At 50.0% G+C, this 16658-nt stretch overlaps 1 protein-coding gene across 5 annotated transcripts in view; it reads right to left on the bottom strand.

Annotated features, from left to right (window-relative positions):
• Positions 1 to 16658, bottom strand: part of PSD2 (pleckstrin and Sec7 domain containing 2) — a 92779-nt gene that overhangs the window by 29465 nt on the left and 46656 nt on the right. For all 5 annotated transcript variants that reach the window (XM_076350133.1, XM_076350134.1, XM_076350130.1 and 2 more), the window contains 4 exons: positions 9632 to 10120; positions 8022 to 8216; positions 3180 to 3260; positions 2502 to 2614 (listed from right to left, as the gene is read on the bottom strand). In XM_076350133.1, the coding sequence (XP_076206248.1) occupies positions 2502 to 2614; positions 3180 to 3260; positions 8022 to 8216; positions 9632 to 10120 (878 nt within the window). The remainder of the gene's footprint in view (positions 1 to 2501; positions 2615 to 3179; positions 3261 to 8021; positions 8217 to 9631; positions 10121 to 16658) is intronic.

The raw sequence follows: 16658 nt of genomic DNA, 5'->3' as shown, positions 1-16658 counted from the left end.
TTCCTGAAGAAAGAGCTTGCAATAGCTCAAATTACCACACGTCTAGTCCATGCTTTTGCAGTATCTGCAAAAGATGTGACCTGAAGGAGCCATTTTGCTTCCCTCCGTTGCATCAACTTCAAGTAGTACTTGGATTACAATTGTATTTTTCAAGCCCCATTCAATTCCAGTACTGAGTGCAGCTCTGTCCTGCTTGGGACTCATTCAGTTTACATTTGGTCTGCAGTAAGTGGTCCTGCCCGGCCTTGTGAAATGTGCTGCCACCATCACAGGCAATGCTGTGGCCCTAAATGTTAACGAATAGGTCATGACAGCAGCAGCAGTAATGTGTTTCAGATCCAGTTTTCCTACTCTTAATAGTTTTGTACTGTTCAGGAGTGTAACATTTTTAAAAGAGGTCCTACCAGCAGCAGTGATATCTCCGCTGAGGGCCATGCAGTTATGGAAGAGTTTAACTTTCTGGCTTCATTTGTGTTTGCATTAGCAGGCACCTTCTTGCAGAGTGTTCAGAACTGGGATTTAATTTCTCTTCTGAACAGTTGCTGTAGCATGGCTCCATCAGCAGCTTTGTAACCCACGTTGCCATGGCAAAGCTTGCATTTTGTTTGACTAGTCACCGCCCTCCAAACACCCTCATGCTGAAGGGTGTGGGATGGAGCTGGAGATCTGACCCTCTGTGCTCCAGCTCAGCCTCTGCTCAAGTTGGTGTGTGCATGCCCTCACAGTGGGTGTTAGACACCTGAGGACCAGAAGGGGAGAAAGGGTCCCAAGACCCTTGTCTGTAGGAGTGGGGGTGGATGCAATATGGTTGGGGATCACTTCCAGGGGGAGGTGTTGAAGAGGGGTCAGGACTTGGCATTTCGGATATTTCAGCTGGGGACTGCTGCTGAAAATTCAGCCTGCAGCTTAATGTCTGCAGGTGGAGGACCCTTTGCAGGGGAAGGTCCTCTTTGGATCAGTGGGAGAGAACATCACACAAACACAGGGAAAAGAAATGTAAACCTGTACTTTATTGGAATACCACTGATGATAAAAGCAAAGAGGTCATTCTGTTTTGAGAACAGCTTGTGTCCAGTTAGCTTGGCACAGGGACTGGAGGGTTCAAGTGACACTAGGCACTGCTGCTATTTGGGAAGCCTGCAAGGTGGAGACAAGCAGGAGCTCTAAGACACAAGTGGCATAGTGCATGCTGAAGGGATGGAGGAGGAACAACTGGCACTGCTGTCAGGTCAACAGCCTGATTTCCACCCATGGGGGCATTTCTAGATGCCTGCAAACAGGTGTGTAGAGGCATTCATGTAAGTGCGAACACAGACATGCTCATGTCTGGATGTTTGCATGTGCACATGTGTACCAGGAATGACCTTTCCCATTTAAAAATGCCAGAAGCAACTATATCTGCTTAAAAAAAATAACGAGGAGGGGCTGAAAGTAGCTAACAAAATCTACAACTCCATTGAGCCCAGAATTTTACCCAGCTGTGCTTTCTCCTGCTGCAGTTGTAGATGCAAATAACACAATGCCTGTGCATGGCAAGCCAACAGCATTCCTCAATGTGCATGGAAATATCTTCTTCCATTCAGTGGACAAGGTCTTGGGCTGAGCCAGCACCAGCCACTCATTTGCCCACTGCCAGCAACCACTTTGCAAGCCACCATTGCAGTAATTTGCAACCCCTGAGAACAACTCACCACCTCCCCTGGTACTGGGCAAAGCATGGCCACTCATCCAGGCTACAGCTGAGGAGCTTGTCTTCAGCACAGCTCATATGCACTTGAGAGGACAAGGCTCCCCAGGAGCCCACGCTCAGACCCTCAGATCCTGAGGGGACTCATCTGGCTCTCTTGGGTGATCTGTACAGCACCCGGTGTCCCCAGTCCCTCCCAGGGCAGGTGTCCTGGTTTTGGCTGGGACAGAGTTAATTTCCTTCCTAGTAGCTGGTACAGTGCTGTGTTTTGGATTTAGTATGAGAACAATGTTGATAACACACCGATGTTTTAGTTGTTGCTGAGCAGTGCTTACACTAGTCAAGGACTTTTCAGCTTCCCATGCTCTACCGACTGAGCAGGCTGGAGGTGCACAAGAAGCTGGGAGGGGGCACAGCCAGGACAGCTGACCCAAACTGGCCAAAGGGACATTCCATACCATGGGACGTCATGCTCAGTACATAAACTGGGGAAAGCTGGCCGGGGGGGCCGCTGCTTGGGGACTGGCTGGGCATCGGTCAGCGGGTGGTGAGCAATTGCATTGTGCATCACTTGCTTTGTATAGTCTTTTATCATTATTGTTATTATTGCTCAGTTGCCGGCTGAGGTTAAACCATGACAGCGGAGATAATCAGCAGGGCAGGATCCCAGAGAAAGGGAGAAGCTGCAGCCTTGCCTGCCCAGTGGGTGCTATTCAGATCTGGCTGTGGATGGCTGGTTTTACACTCAGGCTCTGTGACACAGGTGCACTGTAAGTGAGCAATGGACACTAGAGCCAGGGAAAGAAAGCGGTACCTTCAGACGTGCTCTCCTCTGGGTTGCACTGGCAGTATCTCCGGGAGAAATGAATCAGCACCCGCTCCCGCTCTTGTGTCTCTCCCATCAGCGGGAATGCTTTCAAGAACGTCCTGCAAAGAGAAACTGATACTTAAAGATGTCATGGATCGATCTGCTGGGCAGCATCCATGCTAAGGTGGGAGATGGAAAGGGGGTCCTCAGAGCAGCTAGGAAGGCATTTGTCCTCCCCCCATCCTGCGCACCCCTGGGCATCTGCAGGTGCAATGCAAAAGGTGTCTATGGAGCCAGCTCTGAGCTGTGTAGGGAAACATGCTGTCAGCTGAGATCTGACCCACCTCTGGCTTGATGGCACCAGGATGGATTGTCCATCCCAAGGGAAGAAGTTGCTCCCACTTGCTCTGATTTTGTATGGGATGGGATTCCTGGGAAAGCTGCTCTCCACCATGGGGAAGCAGGTTTTAGGCCCTCCAGTCGAAGTCCACTTTTGGTGGCAGTAGCTTGTGCCAAACATGACACCAAAGCAAAGATTAAATGACAACCTGGAGCTCCCCCCAGTCCCTGCTCCTATCACATGGACAGCCTCCATGGCGTCGGGAAGCCCGAAGGAGAAACCCACCGCGCTGCTCCGCTCTGTCCAGCCCGGGCCCTACGCGGGAGTGCCAGAGACCAGCTCACCTGAGTGCTTTGTCAAGGGTCAGGCCAGTGAAGTCAAAGAAGCTGAGATACTCCTCTGCTACCAACTTGCTAAATTCATTACTGTAATTAAAGAGGGAGTAGTCAGCCCTTTCATCAGGGAAGAAGACACTGTCTACAAGAGGAACAGCAGACTGTTGCCTCCTGGCCAGCTCAAACTCCCAGTGAGACACTGCAGATGTGATCCCAGACCCAGGGGGACTTTCTCCTATCTTGAAATGCTGCTGGAAGACCTCCAAAGGGCCCTAATATGCCCCCAGCCTAGCACTGCAGCTGCCAGCCCTAGACACCTGAGAATGAGAGGTGTGGGCCCCCAGTGCCTCCCTCTGCTGTGCTGCTGGCTAGGCAGAGCCTCCTCCCAAACCAGCCAGGAGGAGGAGGCCGTAAGGATGTCCTGTGCTCATCGGGCACCTTCTCTTAGCTAGTCCTCTCCCATTGCTGGACATGTCCCCTCCTCCTACTGCAATATTCCTGCTCTCCACTCCACATTGGCTCCCATCCCACCCTCTCACCACAGCACCTTGCTCGCATGTCAGATGGATTCCCCTGGGAGCTGGAGCAGGAGAGCTCAGCTGAGCTTCTGGCCCTGCTCATCGCTGAATGCTTCTCCAGAAACCATTCCCCTGCCACGTTTTTGAAGGATGCTTGGAGACGTGTTGCCTTTAAAGCCAGGATGGGTGCTGTTAAGTTCCTCTATCTACACAACTCAGGTAGCAGAAGTGCAAGAATAATCAATCAATTCTGGCAAGAAATGGGATACGATCTCAATACCCTCAGCCTTTGCCATATACAATTCCTTCTCCTTCCCTCCACAAAATGAAAAGCATATTGCTAAGCGTTGCACATCCAGTTTCACCCCAGGACATGTTACAGGCAGAACTCATTGCTTCTCCTACAGCACTGTTTCATCTTCTGCTGTGAGGTGAATGCTGTAAAGTTTCTGGCATGGATGCTGTTCGGAAGCACGACACACAGCGGGATCAGGCAGAGCAGCGTGACAGCTCCAGGGGAGAGGTCCAGGCTGAGTTTTGAGAGGCAGGACGTAAGTATTTGTGCTGGAGTTTGCACAAGAGACTGTTTCAAAGCCGTATGAAGCCACAAGGCCTCACACTCATAAAACAATCTTATCATTTGGGATTGCTAGCTCTGGGAAAAAATATGTCCTCACGGTCCCATGGCCCCCTGAGTTAGTCTGAAGCAGTGCCAGTATGATTGGTGTGCAGATTCCTGCCAGCTTCCCAGGGAGACTTCTCCACTTGTCCTGGAACTTCACAGCAAGGTGGTGTGAGATGCAGGAGATGACCACACGTTTGTGAAAGGAGATGTCACCACATCTTCACCCTTGTGCCAAAGAACGAGCAGAACCAAGCGAGCCCCAGGCCTCCTCTGGGGTCCTCTTGGCTCTAAATCTGCAGAAGACCTCATGCATTGTCTGCGCCGGTGCTGGGAACTAGCCAGCGCTCTCCCTTCCACAGGTCAGGTCCCACCTCACATGTGCAGTTGTAGTCTCCCAGAAGAAAAGGTCTGATTCCTTCTGTTTGAGCACCTATTTACCAGGTCTCCTGGGAACCTGCTTGGGCACTCTGGGCACTGGGCACACAGCAACAACTGCCATGTACTGCAGCACTGCAGTGATCAACAGGGGAGAACAGTGTCTGACTCCCCCCGCTTAACTCAAGTTGGGCTTGAAGGACCAGCCTTGCCCAAGGCTCCCTAAAGCCAAAAGACTTGGCATGTCTATAGCCCAGCACAGATCTTGGGTGGGCTGAATTGCTCGTGAGATGTCTCCATGGCCTACACTGGGAGCTACAGCCTAATCTACATTTCTAACTAGATCTATAGTCAGGCAGGATGAAGGTGGATGGGGGCTCCCCTTCACCCCACTCTCCCATCAGGGCAGCCTGGGAAGGTAGGCAGGCCTTGCTGCCTGTCCTTCAGCTCACTGGGTCTTGCTGAAGGCCAGGAGTCCATAGGGAATTTATGACCCCCAGGACAAGTGGTCTGTGTCAGCTGCTCTGGTGCCAACAGTCCCCAGCCTGGGTGCCCATCATGCCTTCCTGTGTGCCTCACTTGGTTCCCCTCTGCTTGGAAAAGCTCCAAGCCAGGACTGCCAGCTCTACTGAGGGAACCAGACAGTGTTGCAGGACACCTGAAGGCAGCCAGATCCCAGGAGCAACAAACTCCTGTGTCTAGCCAGGGGCTCAGTGACATTGATGGGACCCTTCTCCCTGAGCTCCAGGGCCAGTTAACACGCTCCAGGCATGCCTGGGACACAGAGCTCCAACACTGGCCAGGGCAAGACCATGGCCTACACTAAGGTGGGCTTAGGTGTTTGCTTTGGTTTCCTCCTGCAGGGATGGGTGACACTTCCACCATGCAGCTCAGACACGACAGAGACATCCCCACAAGAACAGCAAGGCGTTACCCATGGGGACATGTCTGGCATCCTCTGGCTGGTGGCCCTGCCACACAGCCAGCCTCTACAGACCTTCTCTCACCTTGTACCCCAGCTTGACGCTTCCTCCCTCTGCCTGGTTTGGGAAGGTGCAGGCACCAAGAGTGCTTACTGACCTGTCTAGGTCACAAGCCACCCCAGGGGTAACACAGGAGTCCTGGCCTTTTCTCCCAGTTTCAGTGCTGCGTGGCTGGATGTGGACAGATGTGTGTTGTTTTACAGCCTGAATCACACTGTCCTACAGAGCTAAGCCTGTATTGTCCAGGATCCTTTTTGTGCCACAGTCACCTAGGTCAAAAAAAGATTGTCCATAAGAAGTTTGGCTAAGTAAAATTCACCTAATCTCCAGGGGAGGAAAATACGCTGTGTGCCCGTGCCATACTGCCCATGGGACTCTGACAGGCCCCCAGTTCTCGGTGCACCGTGATGCTGAAACTGTGCTCTGCTGCCTGCTCCATTGCTGCCTGTGTGGTTTTGTGAGCACAGTGCTCTCTTGGGAAACCTTGCAAGGAAGTGCCTGGCACTACCGTCTTCATGGTCTGGCAGCTGAGACAGTTCAACCTCCATCCAGCAAGAGGTGTGTGACCGTGGGTAGTGACGGAGCTGAGACAATGCCACAGACAAATCCAGGAACCAGAATCTTCCATGGAGAGTTCAGTTGCCAAAACATGTGCTCTTCAGAGAGACAAAGGTAATTTCTGGATTTGAGGTTAACTTCACAGAATTGTGTCAGCTGGAAAGAAACTGTTTGGAGATATCCAACCTCCATTTCCTTGTTCATCAAGCCTTTTCTACTTGTTTGACAATGATGAATGGTTTTGGTTTTGGTTTGGATTTTTTGGGTTTTTTTGAGAAAATTGCCAATGTTCACAAAGAAAAAAAAGGAGTTAAAATGATTTTAAAAGCTTTAAAATGAGACTTTACTTTTTGAACAACCCTCTTAGCCAGTCCACCTCCTACATGGAGCTGGCCTGAAAGCATCACTTAAACTTAACCTGCTCCCACCACTGTAGGTTGGTCTTACATTGTCTTAAGTGAGCAAGACCAACTTAAAACACACCTATTCTCATCCTTCTTCCTTTCCTGCTCTGCAAATGCACCTGCTTGCTCCAAGAGCCTGCAGCTCTATCCAGTTCTTGTGCTGGGAAATGATTCAGGTGTCAAAAACCCAGCTGATCAAAACAAGTCTTCTTTTAAAGGCTGTGTCAATTCCCAAATGTGGGTCACCAAACGGCTTTCCAAGGTGTGAGGATTGCAGGTGTGGGTGAGGATTGCAGGAACTAGCAAAGGGACACACTCGGATGCACCCCCAGAGACCAATTGCTTGAAACTTCCCCCACTCAGTGAGCTGGCATGGCAAATTTGCAAGAATGGAGAAGGATGCTAGACCTGAGGCAGCAGCAACCAGCAACGCACCTGCTACAAGAACCACAGCAAAAGAAAAGAACAAGGATGCTGCCAGGTGATACGAAGAGCCTCTCTAGGAGATCATTCATGGGCTCCTTCTGTCCCAGGACTAAGCTGGGAGTCACAGACAATCCTTGGTACTGAAAGCTTGGGTATTTGCTGAGGGACAGTTGTGTCCTGCTGATCCAGACAGGAGTGAGACTTTTCAAGGACATAAAAAAACCCCCAGCAACACAGGTTATATCTGATCCACAAGAAGGATGATGGGGATTGGTGTCCTCACACCCACTGGCATCCTAAAAATAATCTGTTACTGCTACACTCGTTACTGTTACTCTGTCTCTTAGAAATCTCTGTAACTCTCCTACTTTTGAATAAACACTTTTTATTTCCCTTCTGCCTTACCCAGGCAAATCTACCAGCTGAGGTGCTTGGACCTCCAGTGTGTACCTGGCTCTCCACCCAACCCTTCATGCCATCTATACACACTGGGTCAGGAGGCACTGTAGCAAGAAGATTTTGGGGTGCAGACATTAAAAACCTGGGGACTGGCAGGGAGCCCAGAGCAGACCCAGGTCTGGATCCCAAACCCTTCAGCCTGGTGATCGCTCTAGGGAGGGTCTTGCTGGGCCCTTACCAAATGCAGAAAGCTCTTGGTTCTGGCAGGCAGCAGCTTGCGGCGGTTAATGCCCAATACACGCAAGCAACTTGTAGGATTCAGATTGCAAGGGCATTGGACTTGGACCAGTTTCAACTGGAAGGATCTCCAATAGCCCCGACTCCATCCAGCAAGCCCTTGTAATAGCAGGCTTATCCCTTCCTGCCTTTGTCCTGTCCTCCCAGCACGACCAGTGCTCCCCCAGACCCTCCCCACCACAGCTGTGTTTCTGCTGGCCATGCTCAATGCTGCCATCTCAGTCAACCCCCTCATAGGGTTGGCTGCAACCCAAAGCCCCACTTACTTTTTCCCGAGCTGGCGTGCCACATCGCAGCGCTTGAACCCTTCGAGGTTGTAGAGGCGCTTGGCCAGCCTCTTGGCAGCCTCGCTATCCGCCCTGCAGCCGTTCGCCAAGGTGTCCGTGCTGCCCTGGTCAAGCTGCTCCGTGCTGCCCATGTCAGAGTCAGAGTCTGACAGTGCATCTTTCAAGCTGGCGTCGCTACACAGAAACAAGAAACAATTCAAGGAGCAGCAACGTGACTTGATGAAACCCACAGAAAATGCCACATTTTGATTTCTTCTCGTCCTAACCAGAAAATATGAAAAAACAACAACGCGTTTGTGAACTGGATGTTGGACAAACCCTCTTTCATTTCAGGTCAAATGAAACAGTACAGTTTAATTTCAAATTTGTAGAAAAAGATTGAAGAGAAGGTGACTTCTCCCTGAGAAATGCGGATGTATCCATTCAAAGCAAGCAGCCCCAACACCTTTTCAAGCTTCCTCTCTCTCCGCTGGTATGGAAAGGGATACCAAGCTCTTTCAGAGCTGTGGACATTCAGGAAATCTTAGGGATAGATGGTATGCTTTTCAGTTCAGATTGTTCGCCGAGGATGAGAAACTGCACTTGTACAGATCATGCCAATGGGACTGACAGCAGACCTGCTGTTGCTGGTGGGCTGCTCCTCTCCCAGCTGCCGGCTGGCATCGTGGCCAGCTGTTCCCATAGACAACACACTGAGCAGCCCCACTGGCACCATGTAGGTGGGGCTGCGTCTCTTTATTTTCTTGCCCAAGGCCAGTTATGGCATTATGGCACCTATTTGCACATTTTGGGGCAGTGTGACTCGTTGAAGGCCTGATAGCTAGCTAGACATACGGCCTCACTCCAGCTCTCCCATGACCTGGCTGCTCATCACCTGGCTTCCTCATGCAAGGAACTGCCCTGCAGATGAGCTGCTGCCTCCCGGGAATGATGGTTTGGGTCTGAGCTGGTCCAGAGGATGAAGTCTCTGCAGATATCCTCACTGCCCACATAAGAACCTTTGGGGAGGCCTCTACTGGGGCACCCACTCCTAAGTGAAACCTTGAGGTTTCCCTGCACTTCAAAGCATGCTTGGGAGTATGCCTGACTGCCTCCAACCTGCCAAGGGCTTTTGCAGATGTCAGGCAGACAAGGCAGTGGTCTGCTCAAAGGAGCCCCGGCTTTGCCTGCTATAAGAAAGATGGGATTTGTGAGCAGCCAGATGAATGGTGGTGCCCTCCAGAGCAAACGTGAACACAAAGTGCTGAGCCTTGGCTTTTCTTGGGCTCGCAGGGCTCCTACAGGACCCTGCAGCTCACCTGCAGTTTGGGGTCCTGGGTTTCAGAACAGGGAGGACTGAGACAGAGGCCTGCTGGGGACTGGGTGGTTTAATGCCATGAGACCTTGGTCCCCAGCTGCAGTCCTAACCTACGGGTAGGGAAGTTTTTCCTATTGGTGTTTGGCCTCTCTGCCATGACAGCACATGAGAGGAAGCACAAGGGGGGGAAAAAAGCAGCTCCATCTCTATCACGTCCTCTGAGCCTTGCTCCTCGACTGGGACCCCATAAGACAAGGACCCCTTTGCCTGAGGAATTCCCAGCCTGCCTTACCTGATGGAGTTAATGATCTTGGTGGCATCTTCCTCCGACCCTTCCACGTGGAACCCATTTGGGATACTCCTCAAGGACAACCGGCTCAGCACATTCTCTGACCTGCTGCTGGTAATTGAGTGCCTGAGAGGGCTCCCAAAATCCCCCTCCACTGGCTTTGCTGCTGCCTGCTCTTGCTTATCAGCATCCATGTGGTGAAGGGCTTCTCTCTGCTGTGCTACCAGTTTCTGCTCCGAGAGTTCTGGGCTTTCCTTGACCCTTTGCTGGATCAATGGAGTGAGTGGGGCCTCAAAACTGACACAGCTGTCTGTCTCGTCTGTGAGAGAGAGGACGTCCAAAGAGTCCAAGCTGCTGTAGTATGTACCCTTCATAAGGTCAGACTCAACGATCTTCTCAAAGGTCGAGCTGAACCCATCCCTGATGTCTTTGAATTGAAAATGTTCCTTGTCATCCTCACTGCAGCTCAGCGTGACATCTCCAGAAGCAAACCTGGACCAAAAGGGGAAATGTAGAAAATACTGTCAAGGTAATTGCTTGCACTGTTCCACTTGGAGCTAGGAGGCAAGAGAAGAGGCAGAAATACTGTGATTATAGGCTCTCGGGACCTTTCTGTGGTATAACCTGCCTGGTTCCCAATTTTATTATAAGCTTCTAGAGCCAAAAAAGGCAGAGTTTTATGATGAACAATCCCAGGGGCCCAGCCAACACTTAATTTGGTCATGCCCCAGCAAAAAGCCAGACCTCTGAACTGGGAGAGGTTTGCATCTGATACTTGCTACTGGATCCACTGCCAGAATGGATTTAATCTGCAGGTTATCTCTCCCTTCAAGTGCTCCAATTATGGCTACTTCAAAAGCATGAAAATCCTTAAGATCAAGGCCATTTCATCTAACTTTGGATGTCAGCAGCAAATGTCCTTCATCCCTTTTATAGCGAAGAAAAAGCAGAAGCTTTTAGGGAGCAATTCATATGCTGTAACTTAAGCCTTTTTTCTTAGATGAGGCACACTAGAAGTGGAAGGCGCCCTACAAATAGTTTTCTCTCCACTGGATGTGTGTGATGGACACACATCCAGGCAGGGGAGGCTCCATGCCGCTTTACAGCTAGCCTGTGGGATTCAGGCACAGCGTTACAGGCACGACAGGAGGCTGCGAAATGCATGAACCTACAAGCCTAGCTTCCAGGTAAGCATGGATGACTCTCAGCAATCCCAGCTCTGTTTGGCTTTGAATGCAGGCGTATTCATTCCAGTGTACATCTCAATATGAACCCACACTGGGAGAATTCATCTGAGTCAAATCCAGCAACACCCACTGTGCTGGGAGCCCCGGAGAGCTGGGAGGGCTCAGTCCCTCCTGGAATAGACCAGGCTGCAAGGAACTGCCTAAAATACCCCAGGTTTTTCAGGTGAAGCCTGCCTCCCCACTTCCAGCAGACGCTGCTGTCATTTGCTTTGTCAGAACCAGGCATTTCGTGCTGTGATACAGGTGAAAGCCAGGGGAACAGTAAGCTGCTTTTCCCCTGCCTGTGACGGAGTTAACTTTCTTCATAGCAGCACATATGGTGCCATGGTTTGGATTCGTGCTAAAACAGTGTTGATAGTGCACCAATGTTTTATCTATTGCTGAACATGCCTGCACAGCATCAAGGCTTTCTCTATTTTTAACATAAAAATTAACATAAAATAATTTTTTTTTATTTTTATTTTTATTTTTTATTTTTATAAAATTTTATTTTTATTTTTTATTTTTATTTTTTTATTTTAACAGGCTGCCCAGGGAAGTGGTGGAGTCCCCATCCCTGGAAGTATTTAAAAGACGAGTAGATGAGGCACTTAGGGACATGGTTTAGTGGGCATGGTGGTGTTGGGTTGACGGTTGGACTCGATGATCTTAGAGGTCTTTTCCAACCTCAATGATTCTATGATTCTATGATTTTTCACTCCCCAGCAAGTAGGCTGGGGGTAGGCAAGAGGCTGGGAGGGGACGCAGCTGGGACAGCTGACCTGAATTGACCAAAGGGATATTCCATGCCATATAATGTCATTCTCAAGAAAGGAAAGAAAAAAAAAAAAGAAAGAAAAAAAAAGTGGGTTTGGTCTTTCAAAGTAGCCATTGCTCAGAGACTGGCTGGGCATCGGTCTGCTGCTGGGAGGTGGTGAGTGATTGCTTTTGCATCATTTGGTGCAGTTTTTTTTCCTCTTTCCTTCACTTATTAAACCGCTTTTATCTTGACCCACAAGTCTTCTCGCTTTTGCTCTTCTGATTCTCTCCCCCATCCCACAGGGGAGGATGGTGAGCAAGTGCAAGAATAGGTGTTTAGCTGCTGGTTGGAGTCAACCCACTGCACCTCCTCACTACGGTTGTCTCAGTTTGGAAACCCTGTGTCAGCGTCATGGCTGTGCCTAGTGCCTCTCCTAATGAGCATGGCCTCACTTTGCAGCAGACTATGTTTCCCTGAGATGAATTCTGGGGGTGGATCAGGGATGAGCAAGTTTCTTGTGCCAGCTAAGGAGACGCTGTACCTGTGCATGCCCAAATCCAGCTGCTGCTAGTAATGTTTCCTACTGGGTGCCAGTGACAGCCCACTCCCAGCCTTGCAGAACATCACCTGGCACAGAAGAGATTGGAAATGGACCTTGGGAGGTAGTGGCTCTAGCACAGAGGCAGCAAAGCACTTGCGAGCCAGACACGGCAGAGCCTTGAAAGTGTCTCCTAGGAGTCCAGACACTTCTCAGTGCACTTTACAAAACAGCTCAGTCTTTTTAGGTGGGGAAACTGAGGCACACACCGCACTCCATGGAATTGCTTATAGCAAAAGTAGAGCGGTAGAGAGATATAGCCTTGTATCCCGTCTCCACCAGCAGACAGCAGAGAACAGGGAAAGCAAAGCGACCACCCCGACAGGCCCCACAACCAGCCACATGTTTCCAGCTCCCAGCTGTTTGCAGCTTACAGATGCCCTGATCCAGAGACATTCTGCCCATTTTGTCCAACAGACACAGGCTCCCTGTGCTGGAGATGGACCCCTGAACATCACTGCCGTGCCTGGGCAGAGGCTCAGTGGAGCCCCGAAGCCAGGCCTACTCGTACTATTACAGGGTCTGGGGTGCGTTCTTCCTTCTCTCAAGGCAGGAAGGATTTGCCTGTATTTCCACTGCAGAGCTAAGCAAGTAGCAAGGAGGGAAGGCTGCCTCTTGAGCAGGGAGCAGGTTAATAAGGCCCTGAATTTACTGGTCCAGATATACCGATGCAGTGTCATCCACTCCTGGAAACCCTAGCCCTTCAAAATGCCTCAGGCAGGGTGGAAGATGGCTGGCCATTTCAGGACATAGTGGCCCTAAGGGCTACGGAATGTACACCTTGCCACCAATGATAACACACCCATCTGGGAACCATCATGATCGTTTTTGTGGAGCAGCCAGTTCACATGGGCAGCACAGGATACACCATGCCTGAGCGGTGATGCTCACATGGACCGGTTGTCCTCCAACACCCTCATCAGCACAGGCAGTAAGAACTCAGCATTTACAAGAGCACGAATTCCAGGCACTAAAATGGGACCTGGCGTCCCATCACATAGGGAAGTCCTCAAGGTTTATCACCCTTGTTTGCTACAGCCAGTGTATTTAAAGACCTGAGCCTGCAGGATATAAGGTTCTCTGCCAACAGGGATGTCCTCACCCCAAGAATCCACAACAACCAAAGACAGTCATAGCATGAGAGGAGATACAGTGGACAACTAACACAAAACCAGTGTAAGGAGGGAAGACTGCAACACCAGAGGTGCACATAGCCCCCTTGTGGCAGTGAGGAGCGGGCATAAGTCATGTACCAGACTTCTTGTCCCCCATCTCTGAAAGAAAAGTGCACTTGGGGAAGGATTTGAACAAAGGTAGAATTTCCCACTTCTAATGTGCCAGGGCGAGAGCCATTGAAGAGGAGAGGACAAATCGGTGCTCTCAGGTTTCTTTTTTCTCAGTGTCCCAAGAGTCTGAGGAACCCAAGCGGGTCAGGGTCCCATAAAGTGGCTATGCCATGCTATCTTCCCTTCTTCATGATGCTGGATGCAAGGCCAGCAGGCTGGTGAGCTGTGGCAGGAACAGGGGATCCCCGCGCAGCAGGGAGCAGGACAGACCCACCGGAAGGGCTGTGTGAGGAAGAAGACAACCATGCATGGCTTACGCTATGTTCATGAGACCTGATAGACCCTGACAAACAAGTTTTTGCGCCCTTTGAAAGTCCCCCCTGATGTCTGAGCCGTCGGAGATGCTGTTTCCAAACCTAGCTCTGCAACCACATGGGTAAAAGCTTACATGAATCCGTAGACCCACATAATCCCTAGATTCCAGGAGCTCAGGGCTTAAGAAAACTCTCACCCAGTTCATCAGAGCTGGCCATGCAGCAAACCAGACATAAGCAGAAATGAGGCAGACAGCAGCAGCTCCACAGACTATCTGCTGCAGCCCAAAGGCCCGTCATCTTCAGGAATGCTTGTCTTTACAAATCCATCCATCCCTGCAGGGTGAACTGCAGTGCCTGGCCATGACTTTGTGTACAGAAAAGATCCCCTCCTTCCGCAAAGCAGGAGGAACTTTAAAAACTTCATCCCCTTGTGACAGGAAGGACTTTACAGCCTTAATTGCACCCAGCAGTGGGAATTACAGACCTGCCTTGGCAGCTTGTCCCATTGCCAAACTTCTTGCAACTGCCCCCATCCCTAGTGAACTTCCACGTCCCCTCCCCTACAGAGGGTCTGCGTCCTCCCCACACCAAGGAAAAACCCTGGGCCCTTGTGGTTTCCCCAGGTCCTCCAAGAGAGCCGTCACACTGCCCCTTGGCCTGCATCGCTTCACTCCCATCACCAGCATGTCTTTGTGCAGGAGCACCCATGCAGGAGGGCATGCCCTGGCCCATCCCCGTGAGGTTTGGTGTACAGCGTATGTTTCCTGGGGTGTTATGCACTGCAGCTGTGCCTGTAGGTATTCTCCTGGCTGCTCCTGGGTATCAAGCCCATCAAGAGCCATCAAGCCCTGCACCTCCTGGATAATACTCAGCAGGTCCCACATTGCCATAATCCCAAGCCAGACAGCTCCCGCTCTCTCACCACACTGAACAGACTCATTTCCATTAGCTGCTTACACCAGCCCAGAAGCACCGTCTGCATCTAATTCAAGCAAAGCCAGGCTAAGGCGAGGGACAGTGAAAGACCTCACTCGTGTGAATGAACCTGACATAGCCTCCCCACAGAGAAGTGTCACATACTTATTACACAGCGGGGAAGGCAATTGCTTTACTTAAATAAGGAGCCATATATTTATTTGCATTGTAATCACAAGGTTTTGTAAGCGTATTGAAGTAACGCTGTATCTAATTGCCTGTGCTGCTTTCCCCAGTCATCTCTGAAATGCTGTTTTATTGCTTACAGCAAGGCGTGCAAAGCAATGCACTTGATTATTATTGCAGCTGAACCGTACTGGATTTTTATGCACTGAGTTGTTTATATTTCACTTCTCACTGGTTAATTAGTTGTAATAAAGTAGAACCTAGTTTGCTGTGTTGGTGGAGTGCGGAGGCCTGTCAGAGAAGGACATGATGGAAATCAGGACTTTCTTGCCTGTGCACTGCAGGCTTTCTGCAAAGTTCTTCTGAAACTTTATTTAATGGAATTTGAATTGCTCAATGGCTATATGTTGCCATGGGAGGAAATGTGTGGGCAAAGGCCCAAACCTGCAGCTACTAAGTGTATCTACAAGCCAAAGGTGGGGATTCCTCTATTAACAAGTTTGAACTTTTTGCACGATTTCATGGGGCTGAAAGCAGAGAACATCATTCACTGGTGAAGTTCTCAGTTTGACTGCAGAGCTTCGACCTCCCCGAGATCAGCAGGGCCAATGTTGGGGGCTTCTGGGAAGGTGAAAGACCTCTAGGCAACATAGCCACAATGATCGGAAAATGGGGCTTTGACAAATGGTATATTGGCATGCCAATGGATGCCATGGGATGAACTAGAATGGGCGTAAAAGGGATTCAGTTAACACAAACTGCAGCACAAGCACTAAAGCTTCACCTTTATTTCCTTGACTTTTTTAACAACCATTTCCTGCATAGACACACTAAGCTACCTTCAGCGGGGCAATCATGGTTTCTTTCTCCAGATCCACCACGGAGTCAATGAACTTTGGATGACTTTTTCCCCTTTAATTTTCCATTGGTTCAGCGGAAAGAGCAAGACTGAACCCCTTCTTGTAAAGTACTTTAAGATCCAGGGACAGAATGCACCATACGAGCACCAACATGCAGATGATGACAAGTGATTTTTTCCCCAGGAATGAATAGTTGACTGCTCATCGGTAAAACATTAAACCAGAGACAGAGAAACCCCAGGTTCTCCTATATCCAGAATGGTCATAACAGAAACAGCCACATACCAAAGGGGAGTAAAGAAAGAACTGGAGAAACTCAGAGATGATGCAGGATGACAGTGACTTCTCGGTGTCTTGGTCCATCTGTCAGCTTTGTTACTTCTGACCCACATTGATCTAGGAGAGCCAGGCAGTCAGCTACGGTCAGGAAAGACCAGCTCCATGCTGTGTTTGGCCCAGCCATATGTTTCTGACATTTAGCCTAAAGATAGGTGGTCAAAGTAATAAGGAGCTCAAACACAGCAAACTAACCCGATCCCTAGGCAATAAGTGGTTTCCCAGATCTCAGCTGTGTCCCTGAAGTTTTCCAGCTGCCCTTCTGCCTTTGAATATAGTGTGTGACTTGTCCCTTGTGCACTCAGCTTCCCAAAAGACTTATTTGCTATCCAAGTGAATATGTTTACAGCATAAGATCATGGGCTGTGCATGCAGAGCCCAGTCAGGTTGCATCATCTCCAAATCCTCAGCCTGCCACTTCTCCCAATTCATGCCCAAGTACCTTAAAGTAATTGCACTTCCAGTGATTGTAGCAGCATTCAGTGACCACCCTTAGCTTCATCTTGAACTCACAGTCTCTGCCAGGGAACCACATACCAAGCAAAT

Source organism: Aptenodytes patagonicus, chromosome 12 (genome assembly GCF_965638725.1).
Source record: "Aptenodytes patagonicus chromosome 12, bAptPat1.pri.cur, whole genome shotgun sequence".
NCBI classification, from domain to species: Eukaryota; Metazoa; Chordata; class Aves; order Sphenisciformes; family Spheniscidae; genus Aptenodytes; species Aptenodytes patagonicus.
The sequence above is the reverse complement of the archived record's forward strand: the minus strand, read 5'-3'. Positions and strand labels throughout refer to the sequence as shown.